Consider the following 24626-nt stretch of genomic DNA (forward strand, 5'->3'; position numbering starts at 1 on the left):
GAACTACTACTTTGCATCACGGACGACATCCTTTTGTTCGGGAGCGGTGTTATCATCAGCTGCTACCCTGGCGACTTCATGATAATTTTGAAATCGGATATACCAACACTACAAAATTACCACGCGGTCGACACAGAGGAACGACACCATCACCCGCTAGATCCTTCTGGGCAACGACATGTACAAACAGGGGGAAGGGGTAAATTGCCATGGAGGCAATTGTATAATACTGTACACTCAATATATCAACTCGATACCCTTCACTGCAAACATTACTCTTGTGCATGTCCTAATCAAAATGCAGACATAAAATCAATTGTGTAAATTCATTCCAATCGCCGGCCGTAATTTGATCCTCAATTTGAGGGGGTATCTATCAACAAGAATCCACTATAAAACAGCTACTGCAACGTCCCCTATATCTTGTGTATATGTTATGGCCATCTGCCTAAACGCCAGAAAACACCGCTCCCTCTTCCAGCGTCTCATCCCACCCACCAGTCCTCAGAAGCAATTCACCAGCACGGTCTTTGACGCTCTTAATACCTTCGCCAAGTGAACTGTTCCACTGCTCTTGAACAAGGCGTACCTTTTCCTTCAGATCCTCAGTCAGTCGTCGATCTTCGCTCTGCCTCATGCTGGTGGCCCTTCGCTCACGGTCTTCAGCGCAGATGGCGGAGCCATCAGCTTCAGTGACCTGAGTTTCCAATACCCTCGCTTTGGCATTGACCACCGCACCCTTGACCTCGTGCAGGAGACACAACAAGTTGGTGTGTGATTCGATGAATTGATATGTGCTCTTTTCGGCGTGCATCAAAAGACTGTAAAGATACTGCAGCGGGTGGTCGTGGTACGCTGGGTTCTCGTCAAATTCAGACGCCGGGATCTGAATGTTGAAGCTATCGAGTTTTGCTGGAATGCTGTCAAGCAACTGGCGCAGCGGCGGTGCAATATCCCAAAAGGCCGAGAGCTGCAGCGCGACTCCACGCTCGACAGCTTCGTCAACAATGGTTCGGAACTGTCGAGCACGATCCAGAACCTCATTGGCAAGCACATATTCTCGCTTTGCCGCATCCTCGGCGAAGAATGCCTCTGCTGACCTGAGCTTCTCATTATTGCCAGAAAGACGGTAAGGTGTAAGCACTACCTCGCAATAGCGCGTGTTACGATCGGATAAGATGTCGTAAATAGCTCTGTGTAGAGATTCTCGGGTTTCGAAAATCCATTTTAATAGAGTGAGTTTCTCGAGCAATTCAGGTCGATCGTCTCCTTCCTCTTGAGGCATATCAGCATCCATTTGACCATTGTCAAAGAGGTGCTCTGATAGGTCTTTGTACAGCACGTCAGCTTTCGCAATTTTAGCAGTCAAGAGATCGTTCAGCGGAAGGATGACATCGTTCTGGAACTGCTCGTATTCATTCTTTTCCAGTTCCTTCTTTTTATCCCTCTCCTGTTGTTGAGAGTCTGACTCGATGGCAGCGGCGTCGGCATATCCAATGTTGCCGGAGCTGATTTCTTTCTGTAGGTTAGCCATCAGCGACTGTCGACGCTCTGAAGCAGCCTTGGAGAACTCTTCCCGGCGCTTGGAGCTCGCGATTGCAAATCTCTCCTTCACGTTGTCGATCTCTGAAAGTTCACCCAATGCTCTCACCGCAGTCCGTGTGGCTGTCAGTTCTGGGTGATTGTTATTAACAGCAGGATAGTGGCGAGGATATGGTGGCGGCATGGTAACAAGTCGAGAGACATCCAATGCATCCGGCTTGTTATGTGATGCAGGAGAGGCACTTGAGCCGCCGGGTGTACTCCCAGAAAGTCGCAACGGCTGCGGAGTCCAGGATGATGAATCTCCTTGGTCGTGCCATCCAGTCTTCTCTGGTGGGTATTCTGACGACGATGCATACTCGCTTGCCACAGCATAAGCCCCCGTCCCTTGCTCCTCTTCGATCCATCGACCTTTTGGAACTCCCATATACTTGGATTCTCTCTTGGATCTCTCAAACATACGCGGTTCGCCCTGAGAATCGGTCTCCCACCATCGGCTTGGTGGCCGTCCACGAGAGCTTCCGTTTTCGTAGTTATCGCTAACACTCATACTAAGGATAGGTGATAGAGACGGCATGTAGTTGCTTGTCCAGTTTGCATTGCTTGGGGCCGGTGCACCACTCGGCGACGCAGGAAGATTTGCAGACGTTGGCGCCGAAATAGACAGCCCTTCACCCCTGACGATGGATCCTGTTGAGTCTCTTTGGGAATAATTTGGATCTGTAGATGCTGGCGTCCATTCATCCTGGGACGCTCCGGATTCTCTCCTGGACGACGACGCCATTGGACGGAACAAGTCGCGAGTGAGGTCAAAAATTTCTGATCCCATAGCTCCAATAGCTGATGAATATCGCTCCCTCCGAATTCTAGATTCGTTTACAATGAAATCAGCAAACATGCGAACTCGATCCGCATCCGACGCGGCGGTCGATTCCTTGGCTGCGAATGCCCGAAACCTCTCGACTGTAGCCGCAGCAAACTGCTCGGCAGTCTGACCGATTACCATGTGCTTTGAAATCGGCGTCAATGCCGACATTGGAGGGCGGGATGAATCCCGGGGGCGTGATCCGGAAGCTGATCGTGTTTGCGGCGGTGGAGTTGGTAGAGCCTTTGGGGCCGCTGCTGGGGCGGTTGCGGGCGTTTGCACCGATTTGCCTTGGTATGGAGAAAAAGGGGGTGTTGCTGCTTCAAGCTGAGCAGATCCTGGAGCACGAGGGGTTGAGTTTCGAGAATCTTGAAGCGTCAGGGAGTCGCCAGTTCGAGGCAACTCACCATCCCTTCTACCGGCACTACGAGGTGTTGATTTCCCGCCCATCAACCTTTGCATGAGACCACCGGAGCTCGAGGGAACAACAATATCCGAAATATTATGCGGCTGTGTAATGGCATCGATGGAGCCGTGTGATGTGTGGCGGCTTCGGCTTTCAGCTCTTCTTTGGAGGATTGTTTTATCATGTCGCACCGCTCTGGCCCTATTCAAGCCACCTGTGCTATTTGACGACCCCAACGGTTCTGGCACATCGGGAGCATTAGCTGCAGTCGTAGTATCAATCACCAGACCAGGAGAACGCCCACGACCAGCTCGACTGGGTTGGCCAGACTGGCCACGTTCTGCCTCAGTATCGACCCAGTCTGCGGGTGTTGGTGGAACTGGTCCGAGTGATGTTACGCCGCTCGGCGGCGGTCGCCTCGTTGGAGGTGAAATAATTGGAACGCTGGATCGATCTATGCTTTGAACGCTTTGTGATCTTGACGACGACGGCGGAGGACCTGGCGGCGGCGGAGGCAACGGCATGCCAGGCTCCCACCTTGTTTGCGACGTTGACCGTGAACGTTGAGATGTGGGTGTGTCAATGGCACCAGTCGAAGCAGCTCTACGAGCTGCTGGTGGTCCTATGATGGGAACGACACTCGGCATAGGAGCTACAATGCGTTCAGGTTCTTGTTGGAGCATTGCAGGCCCCAGACTTCTTCTCAGATGCGAGGCACTTGTTTGAGGATCCGGCGAAGTGGCCTGTGGTTGCTCATGGTCCTTTCGGCGACCGAGAGATGGTAATCCAAAGCGACGCTCTCTTGAATTTCCTCTTCCTCCTGCCCCAGGTGGCGGAGGAAATGACGGATTAACGGGGGGTTCTGGAGAAGGACGATGGAGAGGAGACATTGTCATTCTGCTGGGAGGCGGTGGTGTTGAACCCAGGGCAGTGGTGTGCTCAAAGGCGGTACTCATCGGTCGCTGTTGTCGGCTTCGAGGAGGACTGTATGGGGGAGGAGGGACTGCTGACGCTTGAAACATACTCATGTTAGCCTTTGTCCAAAAAGATGAAGGGCATATCCAAGTAGACAAAATGGCAGTTTATTATCATACCTTGCCCCCCCTCCGCCGGGAACTGGTGAGACCTATCGGGCATCTGTGCTGGCGACGGAACCCATTCCTGAGGATTATATGGTTGAATCGCACTGCCAGGTGTCTGCGCCGATTGTATGTGGGAAGAGGCCATCGAAACGGCAGAAATGGGCGAGTTGGCATGGTTGCCGTAAGTACTTAGCGAGTTCGTCGTGAGCGGATTGAGGCCCTGGCGAAGCCGTGCTGGATCGCGGGGCGAGGCCATGTTTGCTTCACCGTCTCGGTGGCGCACGCAAAATGAACCAGCTCCTCCTCTGTCGCGGATTCCCCGTCTTGCTGAAAATAGAATGCTTCAAGGCCGGTAAGGATTACCGCGAGGAGAGCAAAGCAATTTGGATGGCGCTTAAAGGATTGGACGCGGCGTTGGTCCGTATGTTGGGTGGATTGAGTGACTGGTCAGCGACGGGTGGTGCGCGACACAGTCAGTCACACACCCACGCTTCGGTCTATTGAAAGCCGCTGCAAGATGCAAGCTCTCCCGGGAGTACGTCCCTGTCAGGCCATCTATTTACAGTAACAGAATGGGCAGCTTGATGAAGCACAGAACGTGGTTGGCCGTCGGCGGCATGCAAGCTGTATTGCTTATGACCCAGGGCCAGGTTGGTGGTGGGGAGCGAAAAGCAGAGCCCGACTCGGCCTATGCCAATGATTCTGGGTCTGAGTCGTTCTGACTTCACAGAAACGGAATCAATCAAGGATATAGATTGTACCGGTGACGGCCGAAGGACAAAATTATCAAAGAGCAGAGCGAAAGGCTGGGGACTATCAGCGAGGATCGGCGCACTATGGTCGTGCGTGCTTGAACTGACCATGTTGGTGAGGTTGCAGCACAGCTTCCAGCAGAGAGCTTTGCTCCTCACATTTCGAGGCTGACAGGCTAGGACCGTAAGGTCAACTGGGTCCTAATAATGTGTATGGCCAAAATGGCTTCCAGGGTTCATCCTAGGTGTGGGAGGTATCTGCAAGATCCTGGTACTCCGTACTCTCTGTACCACCTTCAATAAATTGATGGATAGCTTGACTCAGTTGCTGTCAATGTGCCCATGCGTAGTGGATTTGGAACGTTAAGGAATGTGCGACTTTGGTCACTAAAAACAGTGTCAATATAGCTTTGAAATAAGAGAGTAATATTGTGAGCTGACCTTGGCCTCCGAATCTCGCTTGAAAAACATTCGATATTGCGGATAATTTGTTGCCTACAACCCCCAATGCTCACAACTTTAGGACATGGACATGGCGCTCGCATGGGAGCTGATTTATCCACTGCTAGGGATGGGCAACATTCGAAGCTTGGCTACCATGCACAACTGCAGAAGGTAAGCCGACCACCACAATTTCTATGCCACGACCAAAGGTGCTGGGATCTTGCTCCGTAGGAGCGAGCCGTGTGGCTGGAATGCCATTGGCGACCTGCAACGTCGAATCCGTGGCTCCGTCCAGCTCGTAACATGTTCGATCTTTGCCGTCCTCACAAACCCCGTTGCCGAGAACGCTTTGTGAAAACGTATCCTTGCCGTCATCCAGTACCTGCCTGTCTTGAATCTCCTCCGTTCTTGGTTGAGAATATGCGCATATCACGCCATGATAATCAACACACAGGTGGCGCTAGCCAAATTCGTTGTGATACCCAACGGTTGTTCTTCTGAAGGCCCGGCAAAATAAATCAAGGCACGAGCGTTATGGGGGTGTAAAGCTCATTGACAAACATAGTTCACGGCGGGAGCCAGGAGCCTTTGCCGTCTACACATGTCTCAGTCTCAGCCTTTCAATGTTTCGTTGATTCAATGCTTCAGTCGAATGACCCCGCAGGCGAGACTCCAGAAGTATGGCGGCGGAGATCCAAGGCACCGGACAGCGAATTGAGGGACATGTTCAATCTCGTTGGACCGCCTGGATTTCATAGCTTAACTGACCAGTCTATTTCTGGAGGGACCCAACGCAACCATCAACTCGTGATTGGTCGAATCCCTGGTGATGCATGTGAACATGTTGGATGCCGGCGCTTAGTAGCGTCTTTTCTCAAAGCCGCCATTATCGTTCACCTCTTCCGTCCTGGGAGTTGCACAGGTGCCTTTGGTACGCCTTTGATACCCCGTAAGTTTCTCCGCAGGAAGGTCATGCAGATGGCGTGACAATTCTCCAGACACAGTTGTAGATCTTCTCCCAGCAGCTCGGGCCAACGAGCCACGTGTGGTGTGCCAAGGGGATATTGCGACCTTACAGATTGGACTGTTCAGTTCCAGCGGCTAGATTTCTCGTTATTTGCAAACGACGACTAAAATTTGCCAGCTCCAATACTTGGCCATACCAACCTGAATTAGTCTGAGAGGCATGGGAACGGCTCGTTGTGATCAACTCAAACTTTCGTCCACGGCAATAATGCAAGACAGAGACGGAATCCTCGACATTCTCATCTCGTTGTTCGAACTTGGAAGTAAGATGCAAGAAGGTGCCAAGGTCTCAGAGTTTGCTGAGCTGGAAGGATTTTCGAAGGGTAGGAGTCTTTAGAGGTAGAGACGAGGCGCTATTCCTTTGGTCATCCCCAGCCCCTGGTGAAGTTTCTCTCTCGTTGTTGAACTGCCTAGTCGATTCATTTTCCTGGAAGGGGAGTCGAGATCGACCAAAAGGATTGTCTAGTGTTAAAGAGCTTAAGGGAAGCCGCTGACAGTTCTATTATTCCAACTTGAAATGAAGTGATGCGAGCTACAAATTTTGGACTTGATGTCTGGCACTTTGTTACATCCGAATGGGAGGTCCATGGTAGGCCAGTTTAGCTGCCAGCTGCCAACGGCCAAGCGCCAGCTGTCGGCATGTAACCGACGGGCCGTCAAGATGATTTAATATTTTACCGCTATTTAAATCCTTGCTGTAAGGTTTTATTCGTTTCGTGGGAATTCGCAATTTCATTTCTTTTTGCCTTTTTATATATGCTCTTCACCCTTCGATACACCTACATCGGTGTGAGAGGCAGTTAGAGCTATTCGGCCTTGGGTCACTTGTTTTAATCAGCAAACCAACAAAGAAAAGGGAATCTGATCAAATTTTTGGTGCCTCAGCCAGTATTTTTGCTGAAATTGGGGCCGAAAAAGGCCAATCTGTTTTGTTTCATCCGGATAACCGTGAGGAAATAAGAGGATACTTTGGTGACTCTGCCACTGGAAGCTAGGTGAAACACTGGCACACATCACAGTCTTGTTAGCTGTTCTCTAACTGGGCGATGCGACTGATTTATTTTAGTGTATCAATGGTTGGAGCTAAAACCTGTTGTACGTGTTCAAATACTCGCAACTCGTCTTCACCATGGCCTGGGGTCGCCTAAGGCTTACGCTTGGTCAGGTATCGCCTATGAACTGACCGCCATGGTAATATTTTCGACTTCGGAACTTTTATGGCTTCTGATAGACCACAAAGTTGGTGTCTACAAAGAGATCTTAAGGGTTGAAGCAAGGTGCAAATACGCAACGCTGAAAGGTCCCCTCCCCAATCGCCGAGAAGTATATAACTGCAAAGGACCTCTGATAATTGTGCACCATATCATGTTGGTGCGTACAAATGTACATATTTCCTGATAAAGTTATTCCGGCACGGGATGCAGCCGACGCGGTCTGGGTTAACATCGCATTCAAGGTTTAGTTTAAAAAGTACTTTTGCCTTTTGCCCATGCCATAACGAATCCTGAATAGACTCAATGCTTAATCGCCACTAGTGGAAAGGAGCCCTATAAGAACCAGCTTCTCCCTCTCTCCATCATTTGCTCCATCATTTGCGAGAGTATCCCCCGTAAACTTCCAAGGATCATTTTGAAATGACTGTTTGTCTACAACCATCTACAACCATGGCTAGTTCCGCGGGTGCAGCGGCGCATCCTCATGAACTGGCCCCAGCCGAACGCAAAAGATTCTTATCGCTTTGTCTCTTTCAGCATATCAGCATGTACAAGCTTGTGAATATCGACATTTCGGACATTAAAGATGATGTGCAGTTGACTAATAAGATATACAATGTCTACAATGATGTACGCGCAAATCGATTTCTCAACTGGCTACACATGCGTACCGGCGCAGCATGGGTTGGTCGGCTGAAAGAGGCGAATATACTTGCGCACCCAACAAGGATCCGGCTGATAGAAGTAAGTTATTTCAAAATACCTTAAAGGTTGTACTGAACTAAGTTTTTCTATGGCAGTTTGAGATTTTTGCCTCAGAGACGGGAACTTGTGTATACCCACACAGCATGAAGGACGCATGGGAGATGTCTCCCCATCTCTGGCAAGAATACGAATGCAAACCTGTCCCAGAAAAGTGCTTCAAGCTCAACAAGCTCAACATTGAAGCTCGCATGGGAACGCCCTCGGGTCGCCGGTTGCCCGCCTCTGCCCGCATAATTTTGGATCATCTGCCAAAGAAACTCGATACCCCGCTCGAGGCAGATGTATTACTCTCGAAATATTATGTTTGTCAAAGGGGGTTGGGCATTTGCATTGAAGAGAAGTACGACGTATTCATGATTTTGATGCTGATATGCAATCTTTTCAATTTGTTTTGGCTGTGGACCTAGAATACATAATCAGGTAGCTGAGAGAGCGAAGGAACAGATGATTGCTGTCTGTGGGTGAAAAACATATACCAATCGCCAACTATACGTGCATATAACTACAGCAATATACAATATCATGCGACGATATAGGACAATCCAAGATGTTCACACAAGCTATATTGTAGCGGATGATAGTAAATGGGCAAACTGTGGCTTACTTTCCAGACCACTTACCTTTGGGTCCTGTATTACCACTCCAACATCCTTGGTAACTTCGTTTTGCAGCCAGAGCATCTCACAGAGGATTTCGAGATAAATGGTGGGAACTTGGAGGAACTTGGAGAGAGAGTGTGTTAAAGCACCAAAAAGTCATGTGGTGAGTAGCGTTGGGTTAGAGTTAACTTAGGGTTTCTCACATGCCTTGGTTCATTGCTCTGAGTATTGACTACCGTGATCCCGAAGGCGTATGTCTCACCAGAGTATTGAGTCTTGACCATTGAGGCACGCGATACTCTGCCTTGTCTTGTTCCATCAAGTATGGAGTACTCCGTAGAGTCCGTACCAATTTGGAGGCTGTTGGTGGAATTGGTCGGCCCCACTTTAACTGAATAGTGGGGGCACAAGGCTCATAAAAACTTCTAGAGCATTCTGAGCTCGCACTTCCCTCTCTCTTTTCATTCTTGGAACCAGCAATCTCTGTCTTGCTGTTCGCCTCGACATCGCTTGGCTCTCGTCTCTCTCGTCGTTTAATCCATTCAACATAATGTAAGTACTGCCATTGATCATCTCGACGAACCCTTTCAACCCCTCCGCAGTCTCTTATGATGAGACACCAGCTGGCACCAGTCATAGAGTGACTTGTACTCCCTTCATTGATGACCAATCTTGCTGTGGTCCAAGACCATTTCTGATTTCGCAAACTGCGGAAAGCTTCGTTTTAACACCGTTGTTCTTGATCAATCGTGTATTCTTGGAATGTTGCGTGCTAACATGGCAACCTGCCCAGAACTCTAGCTCGGAATTTCCCTCCCCTAACCGCACGATGGTCCTCCACAATCCCAATAACTGGCATTGGGTCAACAAAGATGTTTCCCAGTGGACGAAGCAATGGCTCCAGGACAGTTTGACCAGAATTGAGGCGAAGAAAGGCGACGTAGAGGCCAAGATTAGCAAGGTCCAGAGTATGGATGGTGACGTTGATGTCAGCCAGAGAAAGAACAAAGTCATCACTATCTTCGACGTCCGGCTGGTCCTAGAATATACTGGTAAGGATGTGTAATGTGTAGCATGTAAGAAAAGTAGAGCTTAGGCTTACTGTCGTCGTAGGATCCGCTCCCGATGCGGATGAGATTACTGGCACCATCACCATTCCCGAGGTCGCACATGATACCGCGGAGGATGAGTATGTGGTACGTCTCTGCTTGCCTTTTAGTCGTGATTTTTCAGCAAATTCCATTTGTCGTGTAGACCGCTCATCCGTCTATTAGTTTGAAGTCGATATTATCTCCGAGTCTAAGGAAAAGCAGCCCATAAAGGACCTTGTTCGTTCCGACATTCTCCCAAGACTGCGCCAACAATTCCAGAAGCTTGCCCCGGCCCTGATTGAAGAGCATGGCAAGGATATACAACATGCTGCTGGTTCTAATCCTTCCAGCGGATTCTCCACTCCAAAACTGCACCCTCAAGCTGCTTCGCCAAAGCCAACACAGCCTTCGACCGCGCCTACGAGCACCTCTGGCATTGTAAACACCGTAACAGTGACCGACAATGAAGAGTTCCGAACCACGGCAGACGAGATGTATCAAACTTTTGTCGATCCCCAAAGATTGGCCGCCTTCACTCGCTCCCCTCCCAAGGTCTTTGAGGGCGCAAAGAAGGGTGGCAAGTTTGAGCTCTTTGGCGGAAACGTCTCAGGAGAGTATCTCGAGCTCGAGCCGGGAAAGAAAGTCGTTCAGAGCTGGCGTCTTGCTCAATGGCCGGCTGGCCACTTTTCCAAACTCCAGATTGAGTTTGATCAGAACGACGTTGATCACGTTACTGTGATGCGGGTGACGTGGGACGGAGTGCCAACCGGCCAAGAAGAAGTCACCAAGAGAAACTGGCTGGAATACTACGTCAAGAGTATCAAGTCTACATTTGGGTAAGCAAAGAGCCTACTACAATCCGGGAGTGAAGGGCAGGACTAACAGAGTGTAAACAGATTCGGCACAATTCTGTAAAGGAATTTGGCAATTATTGAAAACGGCAAAATAGAAACAAAAAAAAACTACATGTATATACCATCATTTCGCTCTAGAAGGGGTCAGGACAATGGGGGTTAAACGTCTCTGCAATGGCGGTGGATGGACTAGTGGGTGCTAGTTCCCGGCCTGAGGTCTAATCAAGACCCAGAAGCGTGTGGATTACGATGATCACGAGCGATGTTATGAGAAATATTTACAAGCATACATATAAAGAATCTTTGTATATTCTACGGTGACTGAGGCACTTGGCCATGCAGTCTACACCTTGATGAGTGATATGACTGACTCCCAATATCTACTATTCTAGAAAGCATGCCTCCGTTTTAGCCCTTTCCAACATCTATAACAAAATTACTTATTCTTTGTACGTCTTCTACGCGTCCCCCTTTCCACTGGAGGTTCATCTGCGCTTGTGCCAAACCCGTAGTCTACCACGAAAATATCTCCCATATTATCCCAAAATCCCAAGTCATACAAGTTTTCCACATCCCGCAACTTCCACACACGCTCCCACTCGCCTTCACCAGCCAACGCCATGTGCGCTGGCGGAGGTTTCCCATCCTCAGTTGCCGCAAGAACCATCTCCGGCTCAACCGGCCACCTAGGGCAGATGGGCTCTCTGACGGGATCTCTTTCTCTCTTCAAAGGCATACGGCGGCGGAACGCGTACCCATCCTCCATGTCATCCTTGTACACGGACCACTTGAACGATTCGTTTGTCGTTGTACCGCAGTACACAAGATACATTGTATATATGAGGAGACCCCAAACCAAAGGTGCAGTCAAGCCAGCCAGCAGAGCAGTTATACCGAGGCCGATATTCGTCTGGATCCCCCAACCCCAAATTACCACGTACATGCCCCAGCCATGCTTTCTCGGCGACCAGGGCGACCACTGCACAAAATGTTCCTTAATCGACGACGATAGCAGCGAGGCGCCGAGAAGACCACCATATGTGCATAGAATAGCCGTCGATACAAGAAGCAGTATGAACCAGTGCTGGTTGCCGTAACCCACGCACGAGTTGATGAAGATGCAGTGGTGGTCTGCCTTTGCTATACATCGCTTGCATACGCTGCAGTGTTTTGAGCGCGGTGGTTTGAGGAACCCGCAGGTGTTACACTCCGCGCCGGGGTGGAAATTTGCGTGGTCGTACGGGTATAGTCTCATGTGGTAGGCGTGGTTTTCTCTGGTGATGTATCCTGGGTCAATGGCACAGGAGAGATAGAGAAAGAGATAGGGCAGGAAGACGGTGATGGTGACGGTGAGCTTGGTGAAGAGACCGAGGCGGTGCCACACGGAAGGGAGATAGAGGTATTCTCCGCCAATCATGAGAGTGAGGAAGAATATCTAGAGGGCGGTTAGTCTTTGCAATGTGAGTTAACGTGTGGCAGGGTAGATAGTCGTACTACTATAGTGGGATGACGATCGTGCATCATGAAATGACTGAATCTAGATAGAGATTTGGATATCCTCCCGGAGGTAAGTCTATTGTCTATTGACAGTAATACATTTGGTATATGAATCCATATTAGACGGTGTAAGAAGCCTATAGGCGTCCGACTGAAGAGGTAGGTTAGTTAGCACTGGGACTCGTGAGATGCGAAGTCAATGTCGAGTTACGTACCGAAGAGCAGGTAATCTTCCGAAAAACGTGACAAAAACTCCGAAACTCACGACGAAAATAAACGTCAACGCCCATTTGAGGGAGACCATTGTGACCGAGGGAGCCGGCCGGGCGTGTCACCGAGGCACAGAGCAGTTGAGGGTCTGAAGCTGCCCGTTACGAGGCGAAGAATGAGACAAACAGGCACCCGGACTTGACGGCGTGTCATTGCATCTCGTCGCGAATCAGGAAAGAAGCCCCAGTCTCATGCGTAAGATGTCTGATGCAGTGAAGCTCCGTAAAAGAAGCCGCATGAGTCTGTTTGGTCTGGCTTTGATCAGATCTGGCTGGGTCTGATGCTTGTGCTCGTGGTTCCTGTGGCTGAGCAAAGGGCAGCAGGCGGATCAATTGATCACTGACGTTTCTCCCGACCTCCACTAAACCCAACTGGACATGCGCTAAAGAGTTTCCTTGCTCCAGTCAACAAACGGACAGCAGACACTAAGACGCCTCCACGTGATCGCGCGACCTCATCACGCGTCCATCGACTTGGACTGTCGACATGCCCACGAGACTCATCTATAACAGGCGGACGAAGCTGGAATGATATATAAGTCAATCTTCGATACTTGCGCCAGCGTTATGATGGAAGACCGCACTCCTCAAGTTTGACGTCGCAGCGACTTCTTTAATCTGTGCACGCTAACTAGCTCCGCAAGCTTACCCGTCGATAGAGCTTGACACAACAGACGCGTATACTGGACGACACTACGGTGCCGCAATTTTTTTTTTGGCAAGATGACCGGAGGAGTCACGTACGACAGCGTGGAAAGCGCTGTGGGAGGAAACATTTTCAAGGACATGGTATTTTGGGTCGCTCAGAGAGTGCCTATACGGAATGAAATTCTCAAGCACATCAAGGTGAGCATACAACCTTTGCAAGGACTGGAAACAAACTTATGTCATCTAACCAGCATATAGAATAATGGTGGCAAAGTTGTGCCTTTGGAAAAGGACGCGCATTTGCTCATTGCAGACCATCTAAGAAAAGATGCTCATCCAGACTCCTACTCATGGCAATATATCACCGACTCTATAGAACACGGCGTCGCTCAGTTGACGGACCGCTATCGCATATTCGGACACCCGGAAACAGGAACATCTCGTCCTGGTACAAGCGCACCTACAAAGCATACACGGACCCCATTCTCAGCTGCTGACGATGCTGCTCTCGCAAACTGGGTTCTGTCTCACTCTAAAGATCGGACAGGGAACAAGATCTTTCAAGAATTTGCTGAGACTGTAAGCTCATATCCTTACTTTTTTTCCCCTTCTCTTTTCTTCTGTGATGAGAACAGTCATGCTGACAAGACGAAGCATTCCTGGCATACTTGGCAATCGTGGAGGAATAGATTTATCAAGAACTTGGCCATCCGGCCATTAAGTGATCTTGAGAAGCTGGCCATGTCCGCAGCAGACTTGGCTGTGCAAACTACAGAGACTCATACGAGGCCAGCATCAAATCACGCGACTCCCAAACAACAAAATATTACACCCACAAAGGCAGCACGAACACCTAAGAAGACACCAACCAAACAGCCCAGTCGTACCCCCCAACGGGATGCCATTGCGTCTCCTTCAACTAGTCCTGACGCTACCAGAGACAAGATCACAACTAGGTCTGCGACAAGACAAGGACAACAATCCGAGCCAATGCCAACGTCACCGACCAAGTCCAGCGACAGTGAAGATGATGATGAAGTCAGAATGATCCGTGGCTTTTACGCCGATTTAACTGAATTCGTTGATGCGACTGGGGCCGATATCGACGCAGAACCTTGTATTGATGGCAAGATCGTCGATCTATACGAGCTGGGTAAAGCTGTTGGAAAACAAAAGGTGCCTCTGGAAGAAGTGGACTGGATGAAGGCGGCAGAGGACCTAGAGTTCGACTGGGTGGAAACCCCTACGGTTACGGCAGAATTACGGCAGTGTTATGAAGATAACCTCGCAGCCTTTTTTGAAGCAATGTCCAGCTTTTCGTCCCATCCTGACGGAGAACATGAGGACGAGCAACGTTCTGGCCCATTGTCTCCCGAAAGTGACCTTCCTTCCTCACCTCCCGTTCGACAAAGCAACCAAAAAAGACACCTAGACGACCACCATTTTCCCTTGGGACGGAACACGACAAAACGCAGACGCCTGAGTCGCAATGCGGAAATTCCGTCAACGCCGGAGGAAAGGATTGGTGTCTTGACGACACAATCGCCTAGTGTAGTGAAGGCTATTCAACTACAACAGGCACATGGCTCATCTAATAGAATCGCAGCATCCTTAAAGCTACCTGACGCTATTGACGACGAAGAAGAAGAAGAGGGTGAAGTTGTGTTTGAGACGCAAGTCAGACAAATTCCGCGAATGGACACTCAGCAAAGCGTCGTCGATGTGACGCCCTCGCAACAGCTGCACTCTGAGGCTCTCGATGCGAGCCCAGTTCCGCTAAATTTGAAAAAGGGTCGTGGCGACACAGTGGAACAGCAGGCTTTGGACTCGGAACTTCCAAAGTCAACAAATACACCCGGCACAAAGGCAAAGACAACAAGCAGGGCACCCAAAAGGTCACTGCCTGCCTCATTTGCGCCAGTTCCTGGCCGCTTTTCACCCCAGCAAGCTGAAGAAAGAGCCCGACGGCCATCTGCGCCAGTACGAATAGATCCAGATGAGGAAGGGTATAGCCAAGACATTCGCGACTGCACCGAATACTACGAGTCTCTCGGCTACTCACGCCCTATTGTGATTGAGGCCCTTATGCGCACCACCATGACGCCGGGCTGGCCGACCAGCTTATTACTGGAGAAGCTACAGAACAAAGAAGGCGTGCCCACAAACTATGAAGGCATATGGACTGATCGCGACGACAAGAGCCTGCAATACGCAGACAAAATCAAGGCCCACGAGTCCACTGCCAGTACGCGAGAACGGAACAAGGCGAAGAAGGAACTTGATAGAATTGTGCACAAACACACCCAGGAGGCGGTTGATTTACGACGGAAGTTCTTGCAGGCGCAGGCTGATATGGAGACAAGGTGAAGCGGGTTCTATATGGTTTAGGCTTACAAGCCACTTGTTATGACTTATGATTGCATTAGACGGGCTGGGCGTTGATACTTGGTTGTTCACGAATACGCACACATGTGGGAGCAGTACACGCAACTGCGGAAGTCAATGATAGATACCCCGTTATATTTCTCTCGGTATGATGATGCTATTGTTATTCTCTTTTTGTTTCCATCCTATGCCTCGTACATCAATAGACTTCATAATAAACATCCTCATGCCCACAACTCATCCCTCACGCAGACCGATACGGGCCATAGTGCCAACCCTCCCTCGCCATATCTCCCCTAACCTTATACACACTCTCCGCCATATCCAACACTCCCATATCAACCTCAAAAACGCCCATCTCCTCCGCCGGTCCCATCGACTCCCCGCCACCCAGTCTTCCCACAATCGGCAACGTAACCTGGCTCACACCACAAAACGTATTCCCCCTCCCATCCTTGCCGTCCTTGCTCCCCTTTGGCGCCCCGGCATTCACATACACCACCGCCGCCGTATTCTCAAACGCCCTCGCAACACAAACATTATCCAAAAACAACTTCTCAGAATCCGGGTTCAAATCCGACCCCTCGCCCCCATCGTCCGCCAGCCAAAACGACGGACTGACAATCATCCTCGCCCCATCCGCCACAAGCGCCTTGAACGCCTCCGGAAACGCGACGTCCCAGCAGATCAGCATGCCCATTCTCCCCCAGGGCGTGTCGAACGCCGTGTGCGGGGTTTCAATGTCCGCCGCGAGGTGCGGCCGCTCAGGGTGCCAGAGGTTCTTCTTTTGATAGCGGCCGAGGATGGCGCCATCCGGGCCAATGAAGTAGGCGACGTTGGCTAGCCCGCTGCCGGAGGAGGTTTCAGGCTCGAGAAGAGTCCCTGGGACGATGGTAATGTTGAGTTCCTTGGCGAGGGCGCGGTATTTCTCTAGGTAGGGTGCTGATTGGGTTGCTGTTGAGGTGAACTCGGCGGCGTCGGGGACCCAGCCTGCGAGGTGGTACTCTGGGAGGACGGCGAGGTTGGCTCCCTGGGAGGCGGCATCGCGGATGTATGCTTCTGCGCGGGCAAAGTTGTTTGCTGGTGCTAGGGGCTAATTCAAGGGTTAGTTTATATGAGTAGGAATGCTGGGTGATGAGATGAAGGGTGAGTTGCCAGTATGATGTAGTGGTCAGTGCCATTGTCTAGACTCAGCACAAGCAACCACCCATCATTGACCAAACCCGTAGTTTACGTACCTCTGAATATAGCTGTATAGCAGCAACTTTAATTCTTGCAGCCATTTTCACTGACTTGTGACTTTTACATGAATTACCGATTAATGGTTGAAGTGAAGAAACAAAGATATCCGACTTCGGTCGAACCGCATCTTTTTGCTTTGTCATGTCTGTTTTAGTTTGTCATAGCTGGGTCCCTCGGACGCCGACCCTACGGAGTACGGCACTTGGATCAACGAATTAACCAGATTACTCCACTAATGGATGGTTAAAATAGGAAATTCCCCAACCATTGTATTGTATTGTATTCCCTGATCAGCCGTGCTAATAGTTAGTGTAAGCCCGTATCTTGCCGATGTCAAACGGCTCAAACATCCGCAAGCCAGCACTGGATAACTGTTCCAAGATGATTCGGTCCACTGTCACCCCAAATGCCGTACCCACCAAATAAAACCAGTAACACCAATATCTTTAACCCGCAAACCCAGTTGGTCTTATATTCCTGGCGCTAGTTTGCCCGCAAACAGTATTGTAGGACCAGAAGAACCCATTTCACCCCATACTTGCGCTCAAATCCCAATGTCGATGTTATTGACGCTGCAATCAATGAATAACACTACCCGAGGTGTTATTCGAATAGCCCTTGCCGGAAATGACAGGTCCCAATAGCAACAAGTGTTCCTAAATCTTGCTCCCGTGAATGTTTGCAAGCGACATGAAGAATCCCGCAATCTCTCCTAATCACCTGTTAGCTAACCTTCCATGAATTACAGTTCAGCACTTACCAACGCCTAAAAGTAGCATATTTCGCGTGATCGAAGGCTGAAGGCCGTAGGATCCAATATACAGTGATGCAGCTGGGCATATTATATAAGGCCACCAACCAGACCAGCCGAGCTCCAAGAAAGATGCCTGAAGATTACTCATATAAAAGGAAACCGCTTCAAGTGACGACAAAATATGGTAGGTCTCATTGTTCAGCAGCGTAAGCATTTCATCAATGGATCGGAGCTTTTGGTCAATGCCGTCCGCAAGAAGATAGTATCGTTCCAATTCCTGCCAAAGTTAGACTTGGATTAGACATATGTCAACGCGGTGGTCATACCTGTTGAACTTGATCTTGTCTCTGCAGTACAGAAAATATCTGATTTTCGGACTTTTCCTGGAGCCAATCAGACCACGATCACATTCAACACGTTTTGAACTCACTAATTTTTCTTGTAAGGAGAGTGATGTCATAGTCAACGCTTCCATTATTCCCGAGATATCACCAGCGTCTCGATTAATTCGTGTCACGGCAACTTCTAGTGCTGTTTCATGGGCCTTGGTTCGCTCCTCTTCTCTCTCTGTCATACCCTGAAACATTATTTCCATCAATCGATGAAGAGCCTTTGCTCCATTCAGACTTTCGTCAATAAACGTTGTAGTTTCCTAATCATCAGTCAGCGGACGTATCCATGAACAAGAATTTTCATCGGATTACTTTGATTGTAGGTAAAGCAGACTGTGCCATAACTTGCTCGAGATGCATGAGGCTTGCATTGAAGGCTGCCATACGATTATTGACGGACGTTTGCAATACTTGGTCAAATTTGTCTTGTCGATCTTCTAATTCGGTGTCGGCTTCATTTACTGCTCTTTGCATTAGATTTACTACTTGTCGAAGAAGACGGATTTGATTGTCTAAACGATTAGCACGGTACGTTTAAAGTTGAAGGAACAAATGACAACACACCTTTGTCGTGGTCCACCCGGGCAGCTTCACAAAATCCCAAGGCTTGGTGACGATAGCTGAGCCATGTGGTCCAGGCAGAATCGGATCGTCCTAATCCTTTAATGCAATCTTCAATTTCTAGAGTCGTCACATGGAGCTCTCGGCTGGGCAGCGCCGAGAGCTTTCCCAACACAGGTTCGCGGAATTTGTTGCATGTTCGTGGGATCTCAAACTTGGCTCTTTCCAGATCACAGATTGCCAAACTGGCAGCGAAGAAATCCACGAAGTCTCTTGCAGCTCTTCCAGTGTTGGTCATCAATGTAGCATCCGTCTCCCCGTTGAGCAGTTCACAATTGTTCACCAATAATCGGGCAGCAATCCCGTGGCAAGAGGGTTCCGATTCCAATGCTTGCAGCTCATTCAGTACGGCAGAATAGGCATTATGGCTTGCATGTCCTGCGTGTAGTAGGGAAGTAGAGGGGTCCAGTGGTGTTGTAGCCTTTTCATCGGCTTGCAGCGCATAAAAGAGTCAGTAGCCTCCTTCCTGACATTGAATATTCTTGATGCTTGCTTACCTCGGGTTCGTTGCTGATTACGCCATCCCAAAGCCAATGTCGTTTGGGCTAGCAAAGTGACCATGACTGCCAGAAACATGACCTGGCGAATCCAGAGTGCTGTTGGCTTTGGCATCTTGAACTGCAGATTAATGGCATCTAGAAGAGTCGGTGCAGAACATGTTGTGGGAGAAAGGAGAACACGTCTGGAGAACCGATTATTTTGGAGTTTGGGAAGGAGCGAGCGAGAGAGCTAAGGTCAGAGGTTTAACGTGACTGGGAGGCAGTCGCAAACGAATGACTTACGCGCCTTCCTATTGTTCAACATTCGCACAATTTCTCAAATTGAAGACTCGAAGGACGCACATTACATTGATGCTCTTTATTGTTGACTTGAATCAAAGCGATGGATACCGCAGCCCCAAATCGCTAAAATATAGTAATCCTCTACGCCTTCCTTTACATAACTATTGTCAGGTGTTGTAGCGTCTTCGCCTCATCTCTCACTTTTATTGACACTCTCGGGCGATCTCTAGAATTCGGTTCCAAAATGTGAACAGGCATCACTCGGTCGTTCTTCCGTGGCACCAGAATTTCACCACCTCCGGGAGACGTAATGTCGAAACCATGGACGATGAGTGCTGCGAAAGCTAGAATCTCGTTTGTTGCAAAATGCCTTCCGGGACAAAGGGTCTTGCCACCACCAAAGCCCCGAAAAGCAGCTGGATGGATGCCGCCAGACTTGGCCCTTTGTGTGAGAAAACGCTGTGGGTTGAAATCATCCACATCATCTCCCCAAATGGACTTATTGGCGTGAATAATACCTCCTGCAATCTGGACAACGGCGTCTTTCTTGAGGAAGTATCTATCCGCAAGGAGAATGTCTTCCTTGATCAATCTGACAGAGAAGTTCTCAGATCCAATGCGCAGGCACTCTCGAAAGACAGCAAATAGCGTTATGCACTTCTCTTTCAAGATTCCAATACTCAGTTTTCCCGGTCCTTCCAGTTCCTCGCTTGCTTGCAAAGCTTCTACTACTTCTTGTCGGACAATATTTAGTAGCTCTTTGTTTGCAAACAAGCGAAGAACCACCCAAAATGTGGTCGTCGTCGTGTTGACAATCCCAGCGAAGATGAATGACAACGCAGAGCGTGCAATCATTTGCTGATTCATGCCATACTGTTCTTCTAGTCGAACACGATCTCTAGAGATCCGGGCTGCGTCCTTTATATGCCCAGCGTCGAGATATTTCGTGAAGGCATTGACCACTCGCTCTCTACCTTGGTAGGCTTCTGAAGCTGTAACCGATGGCCAGACACCCATAAGAAGACCTCCAAGGCCTTGATCAAACGCCCAGAATGCGGCCTCGAGGTTCGGGTCTTCGGCTATTGGGTTTCGTGGACCATAAAGATATCTGGCGGATCCTACTGTGACCAGGTGACGAGTCCATTGCAAAAGGTCCACCTCCTGTCCTAATGGGTACAACTTTTGCAAAGATGATCCAAACTCGACGAGCTGAAGACACAGTTCCTGGCTTGCTTCGCAGCTCAGAGAATTCAGATACTCACCAGGACCGAAGGCGCCATAAACGACATCGTGAACATCAGCCAAGAAGCCTCGAGGGTCCCCTGGTTCAGGGTCAAGATTTTGCCTTATTGCTGTCACGGTATCGTCGTCCAGACCGAGCACTCTCTTAGTAATATCCGGTATAAGAGGCGAGAAGGAAAGAGTCTTAACATTTCGTTGAATAGATGCTGCCAAGGAAGGGTCTGTCACCACATAGATTCGTGAACCTGGGACCGGCAGAGTGAATATGGGTTCATTCGGATGTGACAAACTAAAGAGCATCAGCTGCATGCACACTCAGACTATGTGTCGAAGCGAGTTTCACAACATACCCAAGTTTCTTTATATACCGACCACCATATACAGCCATGCCTATTAAGTGGCCAATGAAGGGAATCCAAGACGGTAAAACAGTCGGCTCATCAGGATGCAGTTTCCTTCCGGCAGCAAAACGAAGGGCTATTAAGACTGTCACCAATCCTAATATGGTAGTTGTTGCGCCTAAAGGCAGGCTATCGACTTGCAATAGAGCCATTGTGCAAATGCCTAGCAAGATGGCTGGCACCGTCGTCTTAGCAGTCGTCTGGAGCTTTTCTACTGTGGTAGTTTTTGTGCCAGGAGCTACCGGTGACGCGCCTGTGGTCCACCGAATTCAGTTCGATGTTGATAAACTGGCAAAGGCAGTCCTTTCTGGAAGTTGAAAATTCCTTTGCAAAGAGGGCTGCTAAAGGGTTCCGGAAAAATCGATTGCTGTAGCCAAGCGGTATTCTAGAAGGCACTCATCCTAGAGAAGATCTCTGCAGCGACTATGGACCATTTCCTCACTGAAGAAGCTTGGCCATTCTTGCGCGTACCGAAGAATGCTTCTCTTGCGTGGCAGTTGACGACAACAGCGTTGAAACCAGTTGCTCACCAAATGTAGAGAGGGGTTGACGTTCCATGGCGGCTAAATCGGCCGAGTCACCAGGGATATGATAACGAACATGCTGCTATAATTGGTATGGCCCCCCTTCACCCTTCTAGAGTAGCTGCTGTTGATTCATCCAGGCCACAGATGATTCTTCGCCGCATAGCATTCATCGTCATTCAGTCCTCGCTGGTGTTGATAGACCAACAATCAGTGAAGCCCATTGGTTCCAAGGCTGTGGATCAGCAGTTCGCCGTCACTCTGTATTTTGGCACTCAATTACTCCGTATGGGCCAGGCGGTTCTTGGACATGCACGGTTCCTGGCTTGTCTCCCATGTCACCGCGGAAGCAGGAACTTTGGGGCTCTGTGATCAACCGATAACTGGCCAATACCTTGACCCCGAAATAGCACCATGCATACGAGTGCAGAGCTCATTCTACCTACAACTCAACCATTCGGCCCTTAAACATGCTTTTCGGGGTATGTCATCTTCAATTCATCGGTCTGATTCACTTGAGGGGATGTTTTCGCACTCAGGCGATTAATGGAGATGGACAGTGGCTTACTAACATGACTCTATCAATGTGACAGATCACAGTGACCCGCATGGGGTGGAACACCAAAGGTGTAACTTACCCCGGCGGAGGGAAAAAAAATCAACGCTTGGCAACAGACCTCTTCCACCTCTTGACGTCCAACTTCATGGCCTTGTTATCGCGCTGCCACTCAGGCTGCTCTCCAAATCGGTCTCTGCAGCTCTGACTCGAATAGCCATCAGCGTCTATTTTGTTGTCAACTTTATCTCTAGCGCTGGCGCGAGGACTAAAACTGAATTCAATACTCATGATATGTCTGTTATTAGACAGCTGTCAGTGAGGCATGATTAAGGTACTTGCTCCGGAGGTTTCACAAGAAGAGACGGTGAAACTGCGTGGACGTTTTTCCATGTTACGGTATCTCATGAATAGACCTTTCCTTTCGCACATGAATCACAGTCATCGGAGGACACGGCAATATATAATCAACTCGAGTGGTTGGCGGAGACGGGCAAGGAATGATACCCAACATCAGCAACACTACGAATAGACGCATTATATCACGCCGTAAACCAGCATCATCAGCATTCTGAGATCCAAGCACCAGACTAGTTTCGGAAGAGGTAGAAATGTGCACACAGGTGGACAAGCGATGGGTATGTGGGCACGTTGGCTACTTCCGAATTAAACGGTGTGACCGACTGTTCAAGGGTTGTAAGGGAACGACTGCGAAGCATGAGATTATCGATGTGCCCGAGGTATGCGGCGACTGCGAGCGCCGGCAGACACTTCCGAAGCCCCGTACGGCCAAGTAAGGCGTTTAGAGCATACGACGTAGGGTTGGTTATACAGCATCTTTCTCCCACTCATTATGCATCGTCCGGAACAATTGGCACGGAGTACACTGGAGGCTTGTTAGGACTTGCTACGATCTGCCAGAAAGTGTCTAGTTAGGAAGGCTAGATTCAGGATTGTGACGATGAAATGACCAACCGAACTCTACCAGCATCACCCACGGAATGGGGCCTGTTTTAGCTTCTTAGCTCATCGATCGATTTACTAGATATAACAATCAACTTGCAACAAACAGGTGCAGCATACTGAAGACAGGAGTGAAACATTGTGCATGACCCCTTGCCAGATTCGACGCGGGAAGATTTATGAGGTCGTGCGTGCGTCTGTAGCTCCGCCTGGATCTGTTCTTGACAGTGCTGCAGATACGCCTGCCTACCTGCTTAAAGTAGGTAGTTTATGACATGTAGCGATAGACTCACCCACGGACCTTTGTTCTATCCTTTTTGGCTCTTGGCAAATCTCGGGAGCCAAACTGTTACCCAAAGATGGCGAACCTCTTTGTGAAGCATGTGTCAGAAAAGTCTAACGGTACCACAGACGAGGTCATGGACGGTTATTGCTTCAAGGAAGGAAGAAGGTGCTCAGAGTATTCCAGAAGGATATTTGACACGTTCTCGAGAACTTTAGAAGTCAGTCACTCCATGCTTGTTAGAGAAAAGGTGTCCACAGTGGGTATCGGAAGAGGTTCCGGAGTCGACATGGAAACATCTGGCTTCCGCGTGCTGGCGGAAGACTGGCATGCCAGATAAGCCCGAGGGCAGTCTGGCTTGACAGAGCATGCAGCGCGACAACTAAAAAACAAATACATAAGCATTGGCAGCTAATATTTCGCGAGGACATATGGAGCAGAGAGTAGATTGGTAGTTACAGTACCCCGAAGATGGCCAAATCCTCTGCTTGCACCAAGCAGGGCTTCGAAGGCGGTTCGTGATGTGACAGGTCTCCCAGGGCAAAACGGAAAATATGGTCTGTCACCTGCACCACCGAGAAATCTCCACGTACAACGGGACAAGGCTGAAAAGTCGCGACGCTAAGGAAGTACTCGGTTGTCGCAGTGAGAAGTAGGTACAGTACTTGTACTCGTGGCACACACATGTTTGGTACCGTCGAGTAGGTCAACGGTCAAAGGGCGGGTGTGGCCAAACAACGTCGACACCAAGACATCAAATTGATCTCGAACCTAAGCCCAATCAGTTCAAACGGGCGGGATCAAGCAAGCAAATATTGAGCAAGGTTGCAAGGTGACAAGGGCCCACAGCCCACCCTGGCGGCGGATTGATGCAGCGGCGTACCTAATCATACGATCTCCCACTTAAATGCATGGGAGGGATCAATGTTGTGGCTCTGTCGCTGGGTGTGCCGCAGTAATGAATCGTGGAGCAACCTCATGTCACGCCATTCGGGCAACAGAGGGCAGGGCACGGAGAAGAAAAATGCCATCAAAACCAGCCCATGTGCCTGCAAGTATTGTATCAAACTGGGAGGCCAAAGCCGGGAGTCGCCGAGCATGAAGCTGCCTCTGCCTTTTTGGTCAGGATTTCATGCCTAGTCGAAGGACGCTGGGCGGTTTCCCAGGCTGAGGTGTTGTGATTTTGCGGACATTCTCGCGAGCAAGATTGACCAGACTGGATTGGATTGAGCCCCAGTCCAGCTGCTGAATGCGTCAGAGGTCACCTTTGAAGCTGGTCCACGTCTACCGAGTACCAGACCAGACGCTCGCTCAATGGCATTTGATGCAGTATCCAGTCGCTAGTAGCTGATAATGTCTGGTCAAGTTGGCCTCTGAACCTTATGTTCCTTTCGGTAAACTAGTTTCGGAATCCCCATTTGCGGAAC

The 24626-nt window shown here is 49.5% G+C and overlaps 6 protein-coding genes across 6 annotated transcripts; 2 read left to right on the forward strand and 4 right to left on the reverse strand.

The window, feature by feature from the left end:
* Positions 1-448: 448 nt before the first annotated feature.
* On the reverse strand, positions 449-4151 carry VFPPC_01613 (hypothetical protein; the record flags this gene model as incomplete). Its single annotated transcript, XM_018281407.1, has 2 exons — positions 449-3825; positions 3908-4151. 2 exons carry the CDS (start codon positions 4149-4151, stop codon positions 449-451), a joined length of 3621 nt encoding a protein of 1206 aa, XP_018150110.1.
* A 3630-nt stretch (positions 4152-7781) lies between these two features.
* On the forward strand, positions 7782-10701 carry VFPPC_01614 (activator of Hsp90 ATPase; the record flags this gene model as incomplete). Its single annotated transcript, XM_018281408.1, has 6 exons — positions 7782-8075; positions 8132-8377; positions 9489-9747; positions 9809-9891; positions 9970-10622; positions 10683-10701. 6 exons carry the CDS (start codon positions 7782-7784, stop codon positions 10699-10701), a joined length of 1554 nt encoding a protein of 517 aa, XP_018150111.1.
* Positions 10702-11076: 375 nt separating this feature from the next.
* VFPPC_01615 (DHHC zinc finger protein) lies at positions 11077-12441 on the reverse strand (the record flags this gene model as incomplete). Its single annotated transcript, XM_018281409.1, has 3 exons — positions 11077-12075; positions 12135-12288; positions 12353-12441. The coding sequence occupies 3 exons, from the start codon at positions 12439-12441 to the stop codon at positions 11077-11079; spliced, it is 1242 nt and encodes a 413-aa protein (XP_018150112.1).
* A 688-nt stretch (positions 12442-13129) lies between these two features.
* Positions 13130-15421, forward strand: VFPPC_01616 (transcription factor Rap1; the record flags this gene model as incomplete). The annotated part of the gene is made up of 3 exons (XM_018281410.1): positions 13130-13252; positions 13313-13633; positions 13709-15421. The coding sequence occupies 3 exons, from the start codon at positions 13130-13132 to the stop codon at positions 15419-15421; spliced, it is 2157 nt and encodes a 718-aa protein (XP_018150113.1).
* Positions 15422-15683: 262 nt separating this feature from the next.
* VFPPC_01617 (nitrilase/cyanide hydratase and apolipoprotein N-acyltransferase) lies at positions 15684-16722 on the reverse strand (the record flags this gene model as incomplete). Its single annotated transcript, XM_018281411.1, has 2 exons — positions 15684-16532; positions 16678-16722. 2 exons carry the CDS (start codon positions 16720-16722, stop codon positions 15684-15686), a joined length of 894 nt encoding a protein of 297 aa, XP_018150114.1.
* Positions 16723-19383: 2661 nt separating this feature from the next.
* Positions 19384-21025, reverse strand: VFPPC_01618 (cytochrome p450 protein; the record flags this gene model as incomplete). The annotated part of the gene is made up of 2 exons (XM_018281412.1): positions 19384-20761; positions 20823-21025. The coding sequence occupies 2 exons, from the start codon at positions 21023-21025 to the stop codon at positions 19384-19386; spliced, it is 1581 nt and encodes a 526-aa protein (XP_018150115.1).
* Positions 21026-24626: the final 3601 nt, after the last annotated feature.

The sequence above is a fragment of the Pochonia chlamydosporia genome, chromosome 1, assembly GCF_001653235.2.
Source record: "Pochonia chlamydosporia 170 chromosome 1, whole genome shotgun sequence".
NCBI classification, from domain to species: domain Eukaryota; kingdom Fungi; phylum Ascomycota; class Sordariomycetes; order Hypocreales; family Clavicipitaceae; genus Pochonia; species Pochonia chlamydosporia.